This window comes from Pelodiscus sinensis, chromosome 4 (genome assembly GCF_052426305.1).
Source record: "Pelodiscus sinensis isolate ZL-2025 chromosome 4, ASM5242630v1, whole genome shotgun sequence".
NCBI classification, from domain to species: Eukaryota; Metazoa; Chordata; order Testudines; family Trionychidae; genus Pelodiscus; species Pelodiscus sinensis.
In genome coordinates, this window is record NC_143055.1 from 47,997,237 (window position 1) to 48,016,138 (window position 18,902).

The 18,902-nt window shown below is 43.3% G+C and overlaps 1 protein-coding gene across 1 annotated transcript in view; it reads left to right on the forward strand.

Moving 5' to 3' along the window:
- The window catches only part of GABRB1 (gamma-aminobutyric acid type A receptor subunit beta1), a 240,454-nt gene that overhangs the window by 123,081 nt on the left and 98,471 nt on the right, over positions 1–18,902 (forward strand). The window contains exon 4 of the mRNA XM_006111940.5: positions 11,690–11,910. Within this exon, the coding sequence (XP_006112002.3) occupies positions 11,690–11,910 (221 nt within the window). The remainder of the gene's footprint in view (positions 1–11,689; positions 11,911–18,902) is intronic.

The following is an 18,902-nucleotide window of genomic DNA, read 5'->3' on the forward strand; positions in this document are numbered from 1 at the left end:
GACTGCACTCTGCACAAAATAAGATGACATCACAACAATTTAACTGTTAGTGAGTTAGAAATTTACCAGCAGGAAGGTGACTGTGACCTTGGTACATCTAGAAGCTTATATAAAAATACAGACAGCTCAATTAAATTATACAGAGTATACTAGTTCTTTTTTGATTTAGCTGGAATTGGTCCTGCCTAGAGCAGGGGGCTGGACTTGATGACCTTCTGAGGTCTTTTCCAGTTCTATGATTTTTTTTACTGTACTATAGTAAAATAATTTGACTACGAGTAGCCAGTATGTAAAAAAGGGGGATGGGATTTCTAACATCTTTTTCCAAATAGGCAATTACCTTTTTAAACAGATTAAAAACTGTCTACATTTGGTACTCTGCTGTTCTAATTCATGATCAGAAGCTCTTACAAATAAAAGTTAAACAGCTTTATTTCTTCATGTCTAGTCAGAGATCTGGGGATACTGTCAGAACAAGGTTAGAACTGCACCTAGAAGAGGAATGAAAGCACGAAAGCTTTGGAAATTAATCAGACACCCTTGAGCTTGAAGCCATATTGTCCTATGGAAGCTGTTCTGATTAGAAAGCAGGTAGTCATTAAATTCTCACTTCAAACGTTTCAGTAAAACAAAACGAGTCTAGCCATATGGTTTGATAGCATTTCACTGGTGTACAGTAAAACTCCAGTGGTCCAGCATCCAATGGTCCAGAACTCCTGATGGTCCGGCACCATCTGGAACCCAGAAGCACTCCAGGCAGCCGGACAATTGGAGCTGCTATGCCCCCAGCTTCCCTGATCCAGCCGCTGCTGAAACTGACCAACAGCTGACTCAGGGAAGCTGGGGGCAGAGCAGCTGGGGTGCTGCCAGGTTGGCCCGATAGTGTCGCCCCTTGGCGCTGCAGGACCAACCCAGCAGCACCCCAGCTACTCTGCCCCCAGCTTCCCTGAGTCAGCCGCTGGTCAGTTTCAACAGCAGCTGACTTGGGGAAGTCTGAGGCAGAGTAGCTGGGGTGCTGCCAGGTTGGTCCCGCAGCGCCGAGGGGCACATTTCCCCCCCCCCCACACACACACACACACTCCACCCCAGATCCCTGATATCCCCCCCTTCCTATAGTCGGGCATAGCTGATAATCTGGCACCCCCTGGGTCCTAGAGGTGCTGGATTATCGGAAGTTTACTATACTATGGAAAGCTTTACACCACCAAGAAATTCTAGTTTGGGTGCTGTGTCACTTGCTACTTAAAGTGTAATGCCCACTGGACTCTATTTTTAAGGTAATTATGATTCCAGAATGGTGAAGAAGAGGGAGGAGATGTTCTGTACCCTAAACTCAGGCTCTTCAAAGTCTCCATTTCTTAATAGGGAACCTGTCATTGACACTGCCTGTTAATATTTGTCAATACTCTGAGGGCACATCTGCACTGCAGGGCAAGAGTCAAATTAAGGTAAGCAACTTGAGCTGTGTCAATTATGTAGCTGAAGTCAAAATAGCTTAATTCGGTTTTTGGCACTGTCTACACAACAAGAAGTTGAAGGAAGAGCACTCTTCCTTCATCTTCTCTTACTCCTCATGAAATGAGGGTTACCAAAGTCAGAGTAAGACGTCCTCTATCTTGAAATTGTGTAAACGTTCACTTTGTTATTTCGAAATAATGCTGCAGTGTAGATGTGCCTTGAGTTGAATCATTTGCCTTACCCAAATAGTGTAGAGTTTAAGAGCTACAGAATAACTCATTTGATGTTACCTTCATTGGGAAATTTGCTTACATGGAAATCTAGAGATTAACCTTTGTGAAATGGTGCAAAGCTAGACTGCTGCAGAGAGTTTGCAGAAACCTGATTTACTAGAAGAGGAAAATGGTCCTGGCTCCCAAATCACATAAATAAATTTGTGGTTTGGGAGCCAGTGCCATTATACATATATCCATCGCTTTCAATGATATTTATAATGTTCCATTTTCTAGTTACAAGAACACATACCAGGCACTGTTATATGTTTGTAATGTGATTAATTGCATGTTATTAGCAAACATGTAGCCACACTTTGTAATGGGCTCTGTTCAATTCATTTAATTAAAATGAGACATCAAATGGTTATGCTCAATTGCTTTTTATTAATCGGAGATTAGACATCTAGGATTAATCAGCACAAGCACAGAAAAGAAAAGTTAATATCGCTCTAGACACCATTCCAGGGAATTTAGGTTACATCAGGTTACCTAATGATTCTTAGGTAATCATTTCATAGGTTTTTAAAATCATACATGTTTACTTCATTCTATAATTTGCAGTAAGCTATACTCCCATCACCAGCAATAATCAAATGTCATGCTTGATATCAATCTAGATAGTTTATATGTCCCATTATACGTCCCAATATACTTCAAATTTCCAAAGTACAAGAGGTAGTATTGGCCTATTCAGTAACAGAGACTATACTGGGTAGCAAGAAACACTTACCAACCAAACATTTAATTTTGCCTTTTGCAAGTGATCAATGACATTATCTTTTATGTATTATCCAATCATATTAAAGTTATGCTCCTATAAAGAAAGTCATGTTCTTTGGTGGAATTCCATTATATGCCTTTCACGTGTTTCCATTATATTTTCATTTGCCAATCACAAACACTGTTGTCAACTTCAAAAATAGGCTATGAAGTGTGTCATGATATTAAAGAGATACTGCTTTTAGAGCAAAAATATTATATATAGATAATTCTGTATCATCTTTCAGCTTTACTTTGCAGCAACACTATTTGCGAACTTTGGTCAATAAGCCTACAGTTAAACATGCCTTCTTGGTTCCCATGAGTGATGATGGGTACTTTAGTTCCATGTGGAAACAGTACCCATTAACTGTCATTATTCAGAGATACCACTATTGAAAAGTTTCTGGTGTTGGAACTCTTCCTCTGTGCAGGGATTACCCCTAGCATACTGTGAGGTTTACCAGAACACATTTAAATTGAAAAGCCATAATCTCACACCAATCTGACAGGATTTTATAATAGTTATGACATTCATCATCATTTTAAATTAGACAGAGTCTGCTAAATAAATAGTTCTACAAGACAAATGGTTCAAGACATAGAAGATCAATGCTAAAGAAATTACTTGAATTAATTCATGCTTTATAATTGTCAGATTTTTATTTTAGTTTAACAAGAACTATCATGGAGAGGCATAAATAGAAATTGTTCCAAAAGTATGGTTCACAACCTAATGGAAAGAAGTTTCCTTTCCCATCTACACAAAGAGAGGGAGAATAGACTGATTAGAGCTCAACAAAATGTATTGGCTTAATAGTTTATTCACTGAAAAAATGCCATTTCAGGCCAATGAACATGAATGTACTGAAGAGCTTCAGCCCAATCTTGGGGTTTGCTGCTCACCATTTGGCAGTGCCCCTTTGAGGATCATCTGGGGAAAATGATCTCACTGCTGTTAACATCCCATATGGTGCTCACTCTACTGCTCCTCTACTACTGAGTCCAGAGCTGTAGTGCCTCTCCTTTGTGCCTTAGCTCTCTGGCCAGGTACTCCCCCCCCCCCCGGGGATATTATTAATGTCTCCATCTCCTTTGTACTGGATCCACTATTTCCTCAATAACGGGTAAGTTCATCCTCGTCACTGGGTTCCAGCAGTTCAGGTATATCTTTCTCAGAACTGCTTCCAACCCTGCTCTTCTCAGGCTCCTACTCTCCCTCTTGTATCAGGACATGTGATTGCAGGCTCACCTCACTGCAGCCCTCTAATCTGTCCTCAGCATCTAGGTTGATTAGAAGCCCAGCCTGTTCTTGTCCAGGTGAGTTTCATTCTGTCACTCATAGTTCCTTCATTCCCCACCATTGCAGCTTATGGTTAACTGGCCTCTCACACCATTACCCCCATCCATGTTGGTCTGGGGTAAACCACAAGTCCCCCAAAATTTTAGGGATGATTCAAAGCAACTTAGACACTATTCAGAAAAATGCTGACCAATAGAGGAGATGGTGGTATCACCCATGGTAAGACTGCTCAGAGGAGGTGTGAAACCCAAGTTCAAGTTCTTCTACATCAGAATATAACCATAAGACTAGAGAGTATTAGTAGAGGGAAGTCTTCAGGTGACAGTTTTGTGAATGACATTTCCAAAATGTCCTTTGCTTGTCTTAAAAGTAATTAAAATGCCCCAAATCTAAACAAACCATTATGTTCAGCCAGAAATTTCTCACCTGTTTCTCCTTGGGAAAAAAAAAAATGATGTTTTAGGTCAGTCTCGAGGAAGAATTGTTGATGTTTTGGTTTGACAAGTGAATAAAAAAAATTGATTAACAACAGCGCTTTAGTCAAAATACCCAACTCCCTATGATTCCCATCAAACTTAGAACTCACAAGCAAAACATATCCCACATCCTAAAGGAGATGTTGGTCAATCATCATAAATCAGAGAGAGAATGACAAATCCACTAAGTCCCTGCTCCATATGAAACAAAACATCCTTTTATGCTCAGCATCCTGGATTTTAATCACCTTTGTACATTGATTGCTACTGTGTGTAATAATAGAGTCAGCTGGAATTCCATGTACCCATCAAATTATTTTCATTCCTACTGAGGCATGGCTAACATGTATGCATGATAAGAAATCATAGAATAATAGGACTGGAAGGGACCTCAAGAGGTCATCAAGTCCAGCCCCCCCGCCCTCAAGGCAGGACCAAGCTCCACCTACACCATCCCTGGATGTTTTTAACTTAATCAACTAAATGATCATTGAAATATTGAGCCCTTACCCTCTAATTAGAATTTGTTGACCACCGGCAGACTAAGTCACAGTTTTATTATCTCAAATGCAATTCAATTAAGCTTTAATATGCATACAAGTTGGAATGAATGCTATTCATGGAGTTATGAAGCACAGCGTATGCTTGACATCGACATCTTGGCAACCAAAGGACTTATTCAATAAAATAAGTCTGGGAGTTTCAGCTTCTCATGCATAAGTGCAGACAGAATCATTCATCTTGTATTCTCAGAAAGGTTGAGGTCTTAATTTTTTAATACTTCCAGAAGGTAACAATTCTGGGCAGTCAGAATGCTATCTAGGCATAACAGACAGCTGCCCTTCAGAGTACTACAGCCCTAATAGCCTTGCTCAAGCCCATTGCAGTCAGCAGGAATTTTTCCAGTGACGTTGAGGGATTTTGGATTAAGTTCTGAGAGAGCAAATGGAAATACAAATCACCACATTTCAGTGCTCATTCAATAGGATTGGGACTAAAGTTTATAGCATGCAGTTTTTCTGATCTTAAAAAAAATTCACTTTCTACATTTAAAACTTTGATACTCTCAGTCTAATGAGATTTAATTCAAGTGGCATTATTGAGCCTACCATAGGAGCTAAGACAAAGATGTTTATCCAAAGAAAATAATCAACATGATTAAATTGACTGCTTTATCCACTTTTCAGCCTTCTTCTGCCATCTTTACCAAGAAAAAAAAAAAGCATAGGCTGGCAAAATTAGAAACCCTCTCTCTCTCGACACTAATTATTTCTGATTCACCACCTCATCTATACCTGCCTGCCCGCACTTTTTTGCTCCTCAACAATTTAGTTATATTTCACAATGTTCATTTTTGCTCCATTTTTCCACACTTTCATTCATTGGGTTTTTCTTCCCTGTGCCCTCATGTGATCACAGTAATTCTAAAGAAATATGAACCCAAGATGGAGATTAAGTTGAATTTTTGAACCCTCTATATTGGACTGGGTGGAAAACAAGGAAAAATAAGTCTGTCCTTCCCTATTCTAGGCTATTTTTAAATAACATCTTTATTTGTTTAAATCAAGTCCTTTAAAGGGAGTTGGGTGTGGAATGGGGCAAGGGTACCCATTAGAGAAGGAAGGGTATACTGAAGCACCCCGATTTCTACCAATGCTGCTTGCTGTTCCCCTTCCAATCACTGTTGCGGAACAAGAGGCAAGCACACAGAGTGGGTCACTCACTCCTCTGGCCCCTCCCCACACCAGCCAGGAGGGAGAGGGATGCAGGGCCACTGAGCTTCCCCTTGCTCCCTGCTAGTGATGAAAAGGGGAACAGAAAGCCACAAGCAGCATCAGTAGAAATGGAAGGGTTCAAAACTGCTGCCCTGCCTAAAGGGCATCTGATGGGACTTGGGTATGGGGTAGTCCCCAGACCCACCAGCCCTTTTCATTGGTCTGCTGCTTAGCACAGCAGTCTGCAGGAATGCCTCTAGAGCCCATCTGGGAGTGCACCCTACCTCCTCCATCAGCCGAGCACCCCAGTCGGCTCTTATTAGAGGGGCACACTGCCTTACTTTCACTTCTGCCTACCCCTTTCTCAAAAGGTCTCTTCATATTTCACACAAGTCCTGGAAAGAAGGTCCTCTCCTATTACTCCCTCTGTCACAGATCCCCATCTCTTCCTAATAAAAGGCAGGACCCAGAAAGTCATCTTGGCTTCATCAGATACTCCTCCACTGTCCGAGACAAAGGGCTAAGGAGGGAAGACTATTTACCCTGGTCCCCCAGCTTTCAGTCACTGCCAAGTCCAATGGAGAAGGCTTTTGGGACAAATAGGTCTCTACCCTGCTATACCTTTTGATCTCAAGCCTTGCACAGTGATCTGCAAAGTGAAAGATGCTCTCCTGACTTCCTCCATCTTCTGTTGCTCCATGGTTATGTGGAGAGGTCCCAGGAAAAAAGAAACCCTCCTGCCCTAAAGCTCAGAATCTGAAGTAGGACGCTTGCCATTTGTAAGCCCCACTCTTGCAGGACTGTGGGACCTGCACAAATGAGAGCTCCCTACAGAATGGTGCATAAGTGTGATCATGTTATGCTGATGTGATCTTGTCAATTGTAGCTATAGAAGGCACAACACTTCCAAACAGAAATATGGTTTTCAAGTTGACTGTGTGCTCTTCATAAGTAGATATAAGAGGTCCAGGTAGATTAAGAGTGAACAAACCACATTGAAGTATTTATGGTGCCTTTTATTTCTTCAAAAAATTACAGTCCAAGTTAGGATTTGGTAGTCTGACAGGCATAAGGCTGTCAGGATAGAGAAAATTCTCCTCTGGCAATCTGTTTGGCAAAGTCTCTATAATTTTGCTACACAGTTATGGCAGTGAGAAAAATGACCAGATACTTGGTATGTGCGGGGAGGGAAGCTTTAACAGTGCACATGCTGCAGCTGGAGTTATCTTTTAAGAGCCCCAGTAAGTACAAAATTCTAAGGGGGTTCTACTTTAAAAACTAACAACCTTTAAAAAAAATAGCAGATTGAGAGGAGGGGAGGCAATCAGATGGTTTTCAGAAGCCTTGTGAAATAATTTTCTTTCCACATCAAGCTGATTAGAAGACATGCAGATACTATGGCCTGGGCTACACAAGAAAAAGGACTCACTCCAAAATGACGGTTAACTAGGTCAAGAGAAAGATTCAGTACTGGGAAAATTGGTTGAAATGACAGGAAAAAAATCACAGATTTGTCAGACACTTAAACTTAATTTGTTAGGGAAATATGATTTTTGAAGAGGAAAATCAGGTCTTACTAGTCTACTAGAATTCTTTGAGGAAGGTCAACAAGCATGTGGACATGGGGGAAATCCAGTGAACTTAGATTTCTAGAAAGCCTTTGACAAGGCTCCTCACCAAAGGCTCTTAAGCAAAATGAGCTGTCATGGACTAGGACAGAAGGTCCTCTCATGAGCCTCTGCAGCATTTTAAATATAGACAAGCCCTTTGTTTTCAGGCCCAGAAAAATGCACCAGTCTCAGGACCAAAGTCATTCTTACATATCTATGTAACAGGTTGCAACTCACTGCTGCTGTGCCACCTGCTGGAAAGTCAGGGAATCAGGTCTTCAGCTCTGGAGTACTACTGTTCCCTTTTATTCTCTACCACTTTGCATTAGGACCCTGATCCTTCCCAGATTGCAGTGTCCTCCCCTCTGGGTACTGCCCTGCTATAGTGCCCCCACACTCTGGGGTCCTCGCTCCTAGGGAACCCCAAAGCCCTTATACCCACCTTATTTCAGTGACCCACCACCAGTCATCAATTAAACTCTTACCTCAGGGGCAAACTGCAGTGTGAAATGGCCACTCATCTGCAAGGGGTGTAGACCTGCTGTTTTGTCCTGCTCTGGCTGCATCCCTGGTACCCTCAGGCCTTGCAGCTTACCTGGCCAGAGCTTCCCAGATCTGCCTGCCTTTCTCCAGCCCTGCTCTGCTCTGTATTAAGAAGCCTCTAGCTTAGGTCCATCCTGCTCCACAGCTGGAACAAGAATAAAAAAAAAAGACTTTCCTCCCCTCCAGGAACCCTCATTTATACAGCCCTCAGCTGGACCCTAATTGGCTGCTATCTGCTACAGGCTCTCCCAGGGCTGGATTTAACCCTTTTTAGGACCAGCAAGCTCTCTTGGGTTGTTGTCGAGTGGCATTTGAGAGAAAACATGGACAAAAGCTCAGCAATAGCCCCAGGCAAAAGCAGCTCTCTTCAGGTTGAGAATAAACCTTAAACGATATGTATCACATGATTTATGGATTATAGTCCCTTAATGTTACTCCCTACTGCATGAGTGCCAAATATTCTATTTCAGTAGCTTTCAACCTTTCCAGGTTACTGTATCTCTTTAGGTGTCTAATTTATTTTACATACCCCAACTTAATCTCATTTCAAACCCCAAGTTAACCTCGTTATAAAAATCAGCCATAAAATACAATAGTTACACAATACTATTACTGAAAAATTGCTTACTTTCTCATTTTACCATATACAAAAATATCAATGTGAATATAAATATTGTAGTGACATTTCAGTGTATAGTATATACACAGCAGTGCAAACAAGCCATTGTCTATATGAAATTTTAGTTTGTATTGATTTGGCTAGTGCTTTTTATATATCCTGTAATACAGTGTCCCAAACTTTTCAGCATCATGCCCCCTTTTTGATTTTTGAGAAACCCTCATGCCTCCCCACCTCTTCTTTACTATCATCCAACCCCCCCCTTTTAACAAAAAATTCAATTCGTAATTTAAAATTAAAAATAAACACAAATAGTTTTTCTTGGTGCAAAAATTTAATAAAAATGTAATTTAACATAAGAAATAGAAAAAACAAATTTAATGTGAAGGATGATGCTGCATTTTCTTTACAAGTTGGCAAATCCTAGTTTTGAAATGAGGAATTTGGGTGTGGGAAGGGGTGAAAGGTGCAAGCTCTGAGAGGGAATTTGGGTGCAGGAGGAGGTGAAGAATAGGCAGCTGACTGAGGGAGGGGGCTCCAGCTTGGAAAGTGTTGGGATCAGATGGAGAGTTGGAGTGCTGAGCAGACCACATGCTTGTGGCTATGAGGGTGCAGGAGTTCAGGTTGGGAAGTGTGAGGGGCTCAGAACATGGGGGCTGGGAGTATGATGGGCTCAGGACACAGATTAGCAGTGTGTGGATTGTGCAGTAGTGTTGTGGCAGAGGACTGGGGATGTGAGAGGCTCAGGACAGGGGGTTAAGGTGTATGATGGGCTCACGGTTGCTATGTGGGGGAGGATGCAGGGGTGTTGTGACGTTGCGGCCAGGGCTTGGCCCTCTTGGCCAGGCTTCATTTTTAAATACAATATGTCCAACACAAATGTTTCAGCATTGTCTTTATTTATGGGAGGGGCAGGGAACATATTTTGGGTCAGAGGTCACTGACCCACAGAAAAAAAAAATCAGTCAGGGATCACACAAGTTAGATGCAAAAACACAACTCCAAGCCCCTCCCCCCCAAGCCTCACTGATGTGGCCCCAACTGAGACATCCCCCTCCCCTGGCACCCCAGCCACATTCAGGGAGGGTAAGTAGGATTGAGGTTCAAGGCCTCAGGAAAGATTAACTCTTCTGGGGTTCCAGGGTTAGTGGAATTTGTGGGTCCCTCTACACTCTGAGATGGGGCCAAAAATGAGGGATCCAGTGTGTGGGACAGGGCTGCCAGTAAGTGGGATAGGTATGGAGTGCAGTATCTGGGTAGAAAATAGGGTACAGAAGCAAGCTGGGGGTAGGTGTCTGGCCAGGAGGGAGGGGGCAGGAGCAGGATGCTGGTGGGTGTTTGGCCCCGAGGCAGAGGCAGGGTGCTGGTGGTGTCTGGGCAGGATGCTGGATGGGGTCTAGCCAGGGGGCAAGGAGCAGGTAGGGCCCTGGGCAGGGTGCAGGTGGGAATCTGGCAAGGGAATAGGGCGTTGGTGGGGCCCTGAACAGGGTACTCATGGAGGCCTGAGCCAGGGGGCAGGGTACTCATGGGGGTCTGGGCAGGGGGGAGGGGACAGGACAGCTCGGCTGGTACTTAGGGGTCCCACAGCTCTGCGCTATGTCTAGGTCTCAGGAAGCGCGTGCACTGCTTTCACCTTCCCCAAACAGCAGGCACATTTCCTGAAAAGCCGGGTCTGTTGCACTGCTGGAGTCTTCCTTCCCACTGCTTCCTGTGCATGGGGGCAGGAAGGAATAGGAGTCCCAGGACCGTGCCAGCTCCAACTGCTCAAGCAGTGCACGCCCTGCTCCTCTGTTCCCCGCCGCAGCGGCACACTGCCTGAGCATTTGGAGCTGGCATGGTTCCAGGACTCCTACACCCCCACCCCTCTACCCATGCAGGCAGAAAACAGGGGGAAGAAGTACCCGGCAGTATGACAGATCCAGCATTTCAGGAAACACACCGGCTGTTTGGGGCAGGACAAGAGCAGCCCGTCTATCTCCTGAGATGCCAGCTTTGCCGTGCAGCTGCAGGACTTTCCCCTCATGCTGCAGAAATCCAGCGTTACCTCCATTTTCGCAGGAGGCAGCGCCAGCGCAGGCTCTTTCTTCAGGTGGAGAGAATGATGGGAGAGCTGGGTTGCCTCGCACCCTCCCTTGGAATTTCTTCACACCCTCCAGGAGATACACACCCCAGTTTGGGAACCTATGCTGTAGTAAAACCAGGCAAATATCTAAGGGTACGTCTAGACTACCGCGTTTTGTCGACGGAAGTTTTGTCGACAGATACTGTCGACAAAACTTCCGTCGACAAAGAGCGTCCAGACACATTGAGTTCTGTCGACAAAGCAAACTGCTTTGTCGACAGAACTCCGTAGTCTGGACGCAATGTTACAGGCAATAACACCTTCTGTCGACAGAGTTCTGTCAACAGAAGGTGTTATGCCTCGTAAAATGAGGTTTACCAGCATTGACAAAACTGCTGAGTTCTGTCGACGTTATGTTGACAGAACTCAGCGGTAGTGTAGACGCTGGTATAGTTTTGTCGACAAAAGTCCACTTTTGTCGACAAAACTAGGTAGTCTAGACACACCCTAAATGAGTTGATGTACCCCCCAAGGGGACCTGTACCCTGGTTGAGAACCACTGCTCTATTTGATGTGGCAGGAGATGCTGAGGTCTATTGCAGTTTTCAGTAGCTGAAAGGATATTTCAGTTCATCAGCTGTAAATAAAAGGAAACTCAACATTAACATATACAGTTCAAGAGTCACAGATGTGACTACTGAATGGAGATCTATATTTGCTACAAAGTTTCAGTGAGCTTTAAACATTTGAGAGTGCTATTAATATTAAATTAATTATTGAACTTAAATGATCAACATTCAAATTATGGATATATGGCCTATTATGCAAAACACACAACTACTAAAAGACACTTTCTTTTTTGATTCCAGGACTATACACTCACAATGTATTTCCAGCAGTCCTGGAGAGACAAAAGGCTGTCTTACTCGGGAATACCTTTGAACCTAACTTTGGACAACAGAGTAGCTGACCAGCTCTGGGTGCCAGACACATACTTCCAAAATGACAAAAAGTCATTTGTTCATGGGGTTACAGTGAAAAATCGAATGATTAGACTACATCCTGATGGAACAGTCCTTTATGGCCTACGGTATGTGGTATTTTACCTTATGTTTCATGTTTTTTGGAATATTATATACATGCTGTGGTAGTAGCTATACAGCATGAATCATTGAACATTAAAACTGGAAGGGACCTTGAGAGATCATCAAGTCCAGTCCCCTGCCTTCATTGCTGGGCCAAACACCATCTGTCTAACCTGCTCTTAAATATCTCCAGTGATGGCGATCCACAAAACTTAGATTCCACAACCTCCCTAGGCAATTTATTCCAGTGTTTAACCACCCTGAAAGGACCTTTTTTCCTGGTGTCCAACCTAAACCTCTTTTACTGCAGTGTAAGCCCATTGCAGTTTAAGCCCATAAAAGCCCTGGTCTACACTAGGGAGTTATTTTGAATTAACACCCTTTATTTCAAAAAAAATAAGTGGAGCATCCACACTATCAAGCCCATTATTTCGAAGTAAGGGGCTGGTTATTTCAAAATCTGTACTCCAGCTTTCCTTGAGGAATAAGCTTATTTTGAAATAATTATTTCAGGAGCTATTTCAAAATAATTTCCTAGTGTAGACATGCCCAAAGAGAATATGCAGGGTCATCTCAAAGAACTCCAGGTCAAAGCATGTAAACTTCATTTTTAATTTGAGCATTTCTCTGTAGTCCCTCTTATAGATAAGTTTGTTAAGCAGTGCTAGAAACTCAGGAGGTAGAAGAGTAATAATTAAATAACAATCGAACTGCAGCTCTACCAAATGGAACATTCACTCTAGACACCAAATTCAAAGCATAATGCTTAGTAAACGTAGCCACTAGCTTCCAAGCAGCCTTACAGATTTCCGCAACAAAACAAGTTGGCTGAGAACAACTAACCACAGCCAGCAAGAACGGTAAGTGGTAATACTGGTGGACACTCAGGTAAATAAAGTGTCTTTCCACCTCCAAGAGCTAACATTGGTGAACCGCATCAGTCACATGGGTCGCTTATTGCCTACACCTGGCCCAGATTGTCAGCTGGAGAAACTGGAGATCCAGATGAAGAATTCTTCCATGCTGCTGTGACATCAGGTCCAGACACAAGGGGAACGGTTCATAGATGCCTTGTGACAACTGAAATGAGTTCCAGGATAATCCTACTGAAATGTGACTTCCTTTATGCTTATTTGACTCCTGTTTGCATGTTGGGTATTTTTGTCCTGTGCTCCTTTAGGACTTGTAGGCTGTGTCTAGACTGGTCAGTTTTTCCCGGAAAAATCAGCCGCTTTTCCAGAAAAACTTGCCAGCTGCCTACACTGGCCGCTTGAATTTCCGCAAAAGCACTGACTTCCTACTGTAAGAAATCAGTGCTTCTTGCGGAAATACTATTCTGCTGCCGTTCAGGCAAAAGTCTCTTTTGCGCAAAGTTTTTGCGCAAAAGGGCCAGTATAGACAGTTCAGATTTGTTTTCCGCAAAAAAGCCCCGATCGCGAAAATGGTGATCGGGGTTTTTTTGCGGAAAAGCGTCCGAGCCAATCTAGACGCGCTTTTCCGCAAATGCTTTTAACAGAAAACTTTTCCGTTAAAATCATTTGAGGAAAATCATGCCAGTCTAGACATAGCCAGTGGGTAATAAGCAAATGAGGCTAAGCGTGGAATATCACCGAGCCTCATTTGCATACCTAATGAGCCACCATTTTTTTCAGAAGAGGCTCTTGCACAAGAAGGCGCGTCTACACTGCCCCTTCTTGTGCAAGAAAAACCCTCTTGCACAATGCCGTTCTTCCTGTCAAGTAATAGGTGTAACGGCATTGCGCAAGAGGGTTTTTCTTGCGCAAGGAGGGGCAGTGTAGACGCTCCTTCTTGTGCAAGAGCCTCTTCTGAAAAAATGGTGGCTCATTAGGTATGCAAATGAGGCTCAGCAATATTCCACTCTTAGCCTCATTTGCTTATTACTCGCGCAAGAAGCCGCAAGTGTAGACATTGCCCTGGAGTGTGCTGTAGAGCCAGGATAGGACTGCCTACAATAGCACAATGGAGTGCCCTTAAGCAGAGGAATTCCCTGGCTGCTGGTGGACTACTTCAGGGAAGGGAAGAACAATGCCATATTGGTTAAATCTCTCTGGGCCTCAATTTTCTATCTGTAAAACAGGGATAGCAATCCTTTTTTTCTTGTCTGTTTAGATTGTAGCGTCCATAAGGCAGGAGAACAACTATCTCCTTCTGCAGCATGGATTGGTGGCTGCCAGGCAGATTCACCAGAAGCAACTGGCTAGAATTCAGAGTCGTGAGTGGGTCTGCAAAATGTACCCCTGGGGATCCTGTCACATGGATTGGGTTTTTTTTTTTTTTTTGTAAGGGTTTAGCTTGGTTTTGGCCATGTGTTGAAATGGTATTAGCTTTATTTTGGCTCATTGTGAAAACTGGGTTGCTCTTTTATCAACTGTCCTTTGTCCTGTCTTATCTTAACCATCCAAATTAGTAGAAAGATCAAAACCCATATAGGGTTTTTTTTTTCTTGAAGGCATTAGGAAAGCATCTAAGATGGACTGACTCTCCTTTCTCACTCTTGTTCAAAGACAAAAACAACACTTTTGCTGAACCTGTGTGCAAACAGATCCACAACAGGCTGGCCCCAACAGGAAAGGATCTCTTACATCACTGGGTATCTGAGAATTGTTTCTGCTAAGCTATTCTGTCACACACTACTCTCTGCTAAATGCAGAGTACCAGATAATATTGTTACTGTGGAAAAATATCACATGGTATTACCTGCTGCTCATACCCATTACTTTCACCATTATACATCGAGAGCCAGCTCCTTATAGTGAAGTACTTGGTTTTGGATTATGGTACAGTGTGTGGACATGTGAACCAGTTCCAATAACCAAAGGAAAATAGGTTCACACCTCTGACCACACAGCCTCAGACCCAAACTTCTTGGTATTTCCTGGGAGCAAGTATACCCAAATACTACTAGATTTTCCATCTGCCCCTGCCACAGGAAGGGAAGTACCAGCAATATCTTTATTCTGATTTGCAAGATTTACAGAGCAAGATGTTTGGATAAATGTATTTGAAGTGATCCTCCAAATATGTTTAGAGCTGTTACAGCTGCAATTTTCATGGCTAAACAATAACAGAATTTTGTCCAATGTACAGAATCATAGAATACTAGAAGGTCCTTGAGAGATCATCAAGTCCAGTCCCCTGCCCTCACAGCAAGACCAAGTATTGTCTAGATCAGGGGTTCCCAAACTTTTTGATACTGGGGACCAGTAAATCCATTCACAAGCTTTTGGAGGACTAGTAACATTTATTTGCATATTCATTAAGCAAATGATGAATATGCAAATAAATTGTTTCTGGTCCTCCCAAAGCCCCCAGTGCCAACAGAAAAGTCAGTCAGTGCCACACAAGTGAGATACAAAAACACAACCCCTCCGGACCCCTCAAACCTCACTAATGTGGCCCCAACTGTGCTTGTGGGTGTTGGGACAGAGTTCTGGGGAAGGGTGCCAGTGAGTGCTGGGGCAGGGGACAGGGTTCTTGTGGGAGTCGGGGGCGGGGGAGGGGACAGGGACTGATACCTGGGGATCCTGTAGCTGCCAAGGCCCAGGAAGTGCGTGTGCTGCTCCCCTGTCCCCCAAACTGCGGCGCAGTACCTGATACACTGGTCCATTGCATGCCTGATGCCTTCCTGCGCAGGGGGAGCGCCAGCCCCAACCACTTGGGCAGCGCGCGCCTTGCTCCTCTGCTCCCCACGGCAGCACACACCGCCCAAGCAGCTGGAGCCGGCAGAGTCCCGGATTCCCACCCACTCCCCTGAGCGCAGGAAGGCAGCAGGGGAACAAAGTTCCCAGCACGCGATGGACCGGCGTTTTAGGTATTGCACCAGCTCTTGGGGCAGGGGGAAGAGCAGCCCGTGCACTTCCTGGACCTGGCCCACAGCTGCAGAACTGTCCCGACCGCAGAGGAAGCCCGCGCTACCTCCGTTGACACTGGGAGTTCAGCACGGCATTTATCTTGGCAGTGAGGCAGGCTCTCTCAAAAATTGTTCTAAGGCCCGGTATTTTTTTCCTAAGGACCGGTACCGGGCCACAGAACACAGTTTGGGAAACTCTGGTCTAGATAATCCCTGATAAATGTCTATCAAACCTGCTCTTAAATATCTCCAGTGATGGAAATTCCACAACCTCCCTAGGCGATTTATTCCAGTGTTTAATCACCCTGACAGTTAGGAAGTTTTTCCTAATGTCCAACCTAAACCTTGCTTGCTGCAATTTAAACCCACTGCAAGAATTAACACACTGTACTACCTCAGAAGGGTCAGCTTCCATTTAAAAGTTTGCTTTCATTTCAGAAGTTCAAGACAATTACTACTGAAACTGCACGATCACATTCTAGGTATGTTTTCTTAGGTCCAGATCTAACTTCCATTGATATCAGTAAGAATCTTACAGTTGATGTCAATACAATTGGATTTGTCACAGCATGACCGCAGCAAGGAGGCTGACTCAGATTCACCACAATTCTTTAGTGTTTGCTTTTAGACATCCCATGTTATAGTTATTTGTACTGTGGTAACAGATACCAACCCCACTGTGCTAGGCACTGTACAACAAATGAAAAAAAGAGATTCTTTGAGACCAGAATCAGAGTCCAATAGTTTGTTACTTATAGAGGGTTCCTGCAGCATAAATCTCTGGTAGGGAGTCAAACAAGTCCAACAAAATTTGCAGCTGCTGATTTTTACATAGAAAGGTTTAGATTATGCAGCAAATCTCATTGTGCTATCCACTTATTCACCCAAGTGCCACTGAAGTTAGACTAGCACAACTGGGCCAAAATGAGTAAAGATCTAGGCAAGGCAATATTTGAATTCACATTTTGTGAGCACTAGTGCTGCTTTTTATTTTAAAAAAAAAAGTGTAAAATAGTTTTGTCAGCAAATACAATAAGCATGTTCACAATCATTGAAATGTAGGTCTGGCAAGATGAAGTATGTCTTGGCCATCCATCACAGGTATCTGACCGCTTGTTAAGCATAGGGATTTTATAGTCCTTGGATAACCTGTTCCAATGTTTAATTGTCCTGATAGTTAGAAAGATGTTCCTAATATCTAACCTGAATTTTCCTAGCTGCAAATTAAGCCAATTACTTCTTGTCTGCCCTTAATGGGCACAGAGCACAATGGGTCATCGTCCTCTTTAGAGCAACTTTTTACATAGTTGAAGTCTGTTATATTCACCCGTGCAGTGTTCTCCAAATTAAACATGCCCATTCCTTTCAGCCTTTCCTCAAAGGTCAGGTTTTCTAAACCTCTGTTTTTGTTGTTCTATTCTGGACTCTCACAAATTTGTTTACATCAGTCTTAAAGTATGGTATCCATGACTGGATACAAAACTCCAGTGAGAGCTCACCCATGCAGTATAGAGTGGAACAATTTTCTCTTATTTCTTACACATGACATGCCTGTTGATACATTACAGAATGACACTTGCATTTTTCACAACAGCAAAATTGCTGACTCATATTCAATTTGTGATCTATCATAAACCCCAGAACCTTTTCTGCAGTACTACTCCCTAGCCAGTTCTTCCCCACTTTGTATTTCATAACTAAATTTTCATAGTTTTTTGTGGATCCCTTCCCCCATAGCTTTAAGAGACAGGGACTGTTGAACCTTGTTAAGGGCAGGCCATCAACAAGGAGTCTGCTATTGCTAATATTCAAGTGCTATAGATTTCTTTTTGTGCAACCACAAACTACAGTCCCTTTTTAATAAAATTAACAAAGGTAAGAGTAATAGATTAAAAAACTACTTTTACTTCATTCTGTAGAAAAACACAAAGTGTTTGCCATGCATTCTTTTATGAGGGGATAAAGTATGATGCTGCGCATTCTTTTATGAGGTGATAAAGTCACTTTGAAAAAGCATCTAGCTATCTCCTACCTTCCATTGCCAGCAGCTATAGTGGTTGCAAGCCACTTAATATAATTAAGAATCATATTGGAGTACAGCATCCACAGAGGACCAAGAAATTATAGTTGAAACAGGAAAGACATTCCATTTAGCATGCTCATACTGTACAAGTATTTGTTGTTTGGGGCCCATAAAAGATGGTTTTAGTCTTCCTTTAATTTGAGAGCCTATAAATAAAAACTTTAAAAATATAATCAATTCCTAAGGCTGAATATTTGCCACTACTTTTCCTACAGCTCACAGGTTATTAATGACTCCTATTACCTGATTCTTGGGTTTCACTGTGACTAATCTGCATCCTCACTCTGGATTTATGGTTTGAGAGGTGGAAGTTGCTCCTTCAAGCTTGTGGCTGCAGCTAGTGGCATTAGGGTTCCTGCAAGCTCGCTCCCAGTTGGCTACTTTTAAATGAGCTAATTTGTCTGCTGAGCAACAAATATGGCCCCTGATCACAAGAGGTACAGGCTAACGAGGATATAAGATACATTATAAGGTCCATTTGTTGTCCATAACTGCAAGGGAATAGGAAAGCTGTTGAGGGAGAATTTAAATATGTTTTAGCTGGTTAGTCTCAGAGCTTTTAGCTGTATTGGTATTAAAAGCAGTGCATGCTATCAGACACAGGTGTCCTGCAGGACAAGGGTTAATGGCTGGCTGGTGAGAGGAGGAGAATATGCCCCACCTGTAGCTAGGGTCTCTCTGCTTGTCTCCCCTACTGCTGCCAAAGAGGTTTGTGAGGAACAGCTGCCCAGAGGCTGACAGGAATAGGGGAGGGCTGAAAGGTGCAATTGCATCACATCCACAACAGGAAACAGTCAGCAAATCCAGCCTTGAATTGTTTTGATCTGTTCCCTCCCACTGCCTTCCCTGCTCATCCAGAGGTCCTCTCTCACCATAGCTTGTTCCCACCTCATTCCTCTCCTATCCAGTCTGTCATCTCCACTTCAGCAGCTCCAGGGCTCACTAGCCTCTCTGTACTTCTGAGAGAAGGGAAAAGGGATCAATAGTAGCAGCAGCCCTGAAGGTGGGGATGGGGAGAAGGGAGAGGCAATATTGGAATTAGT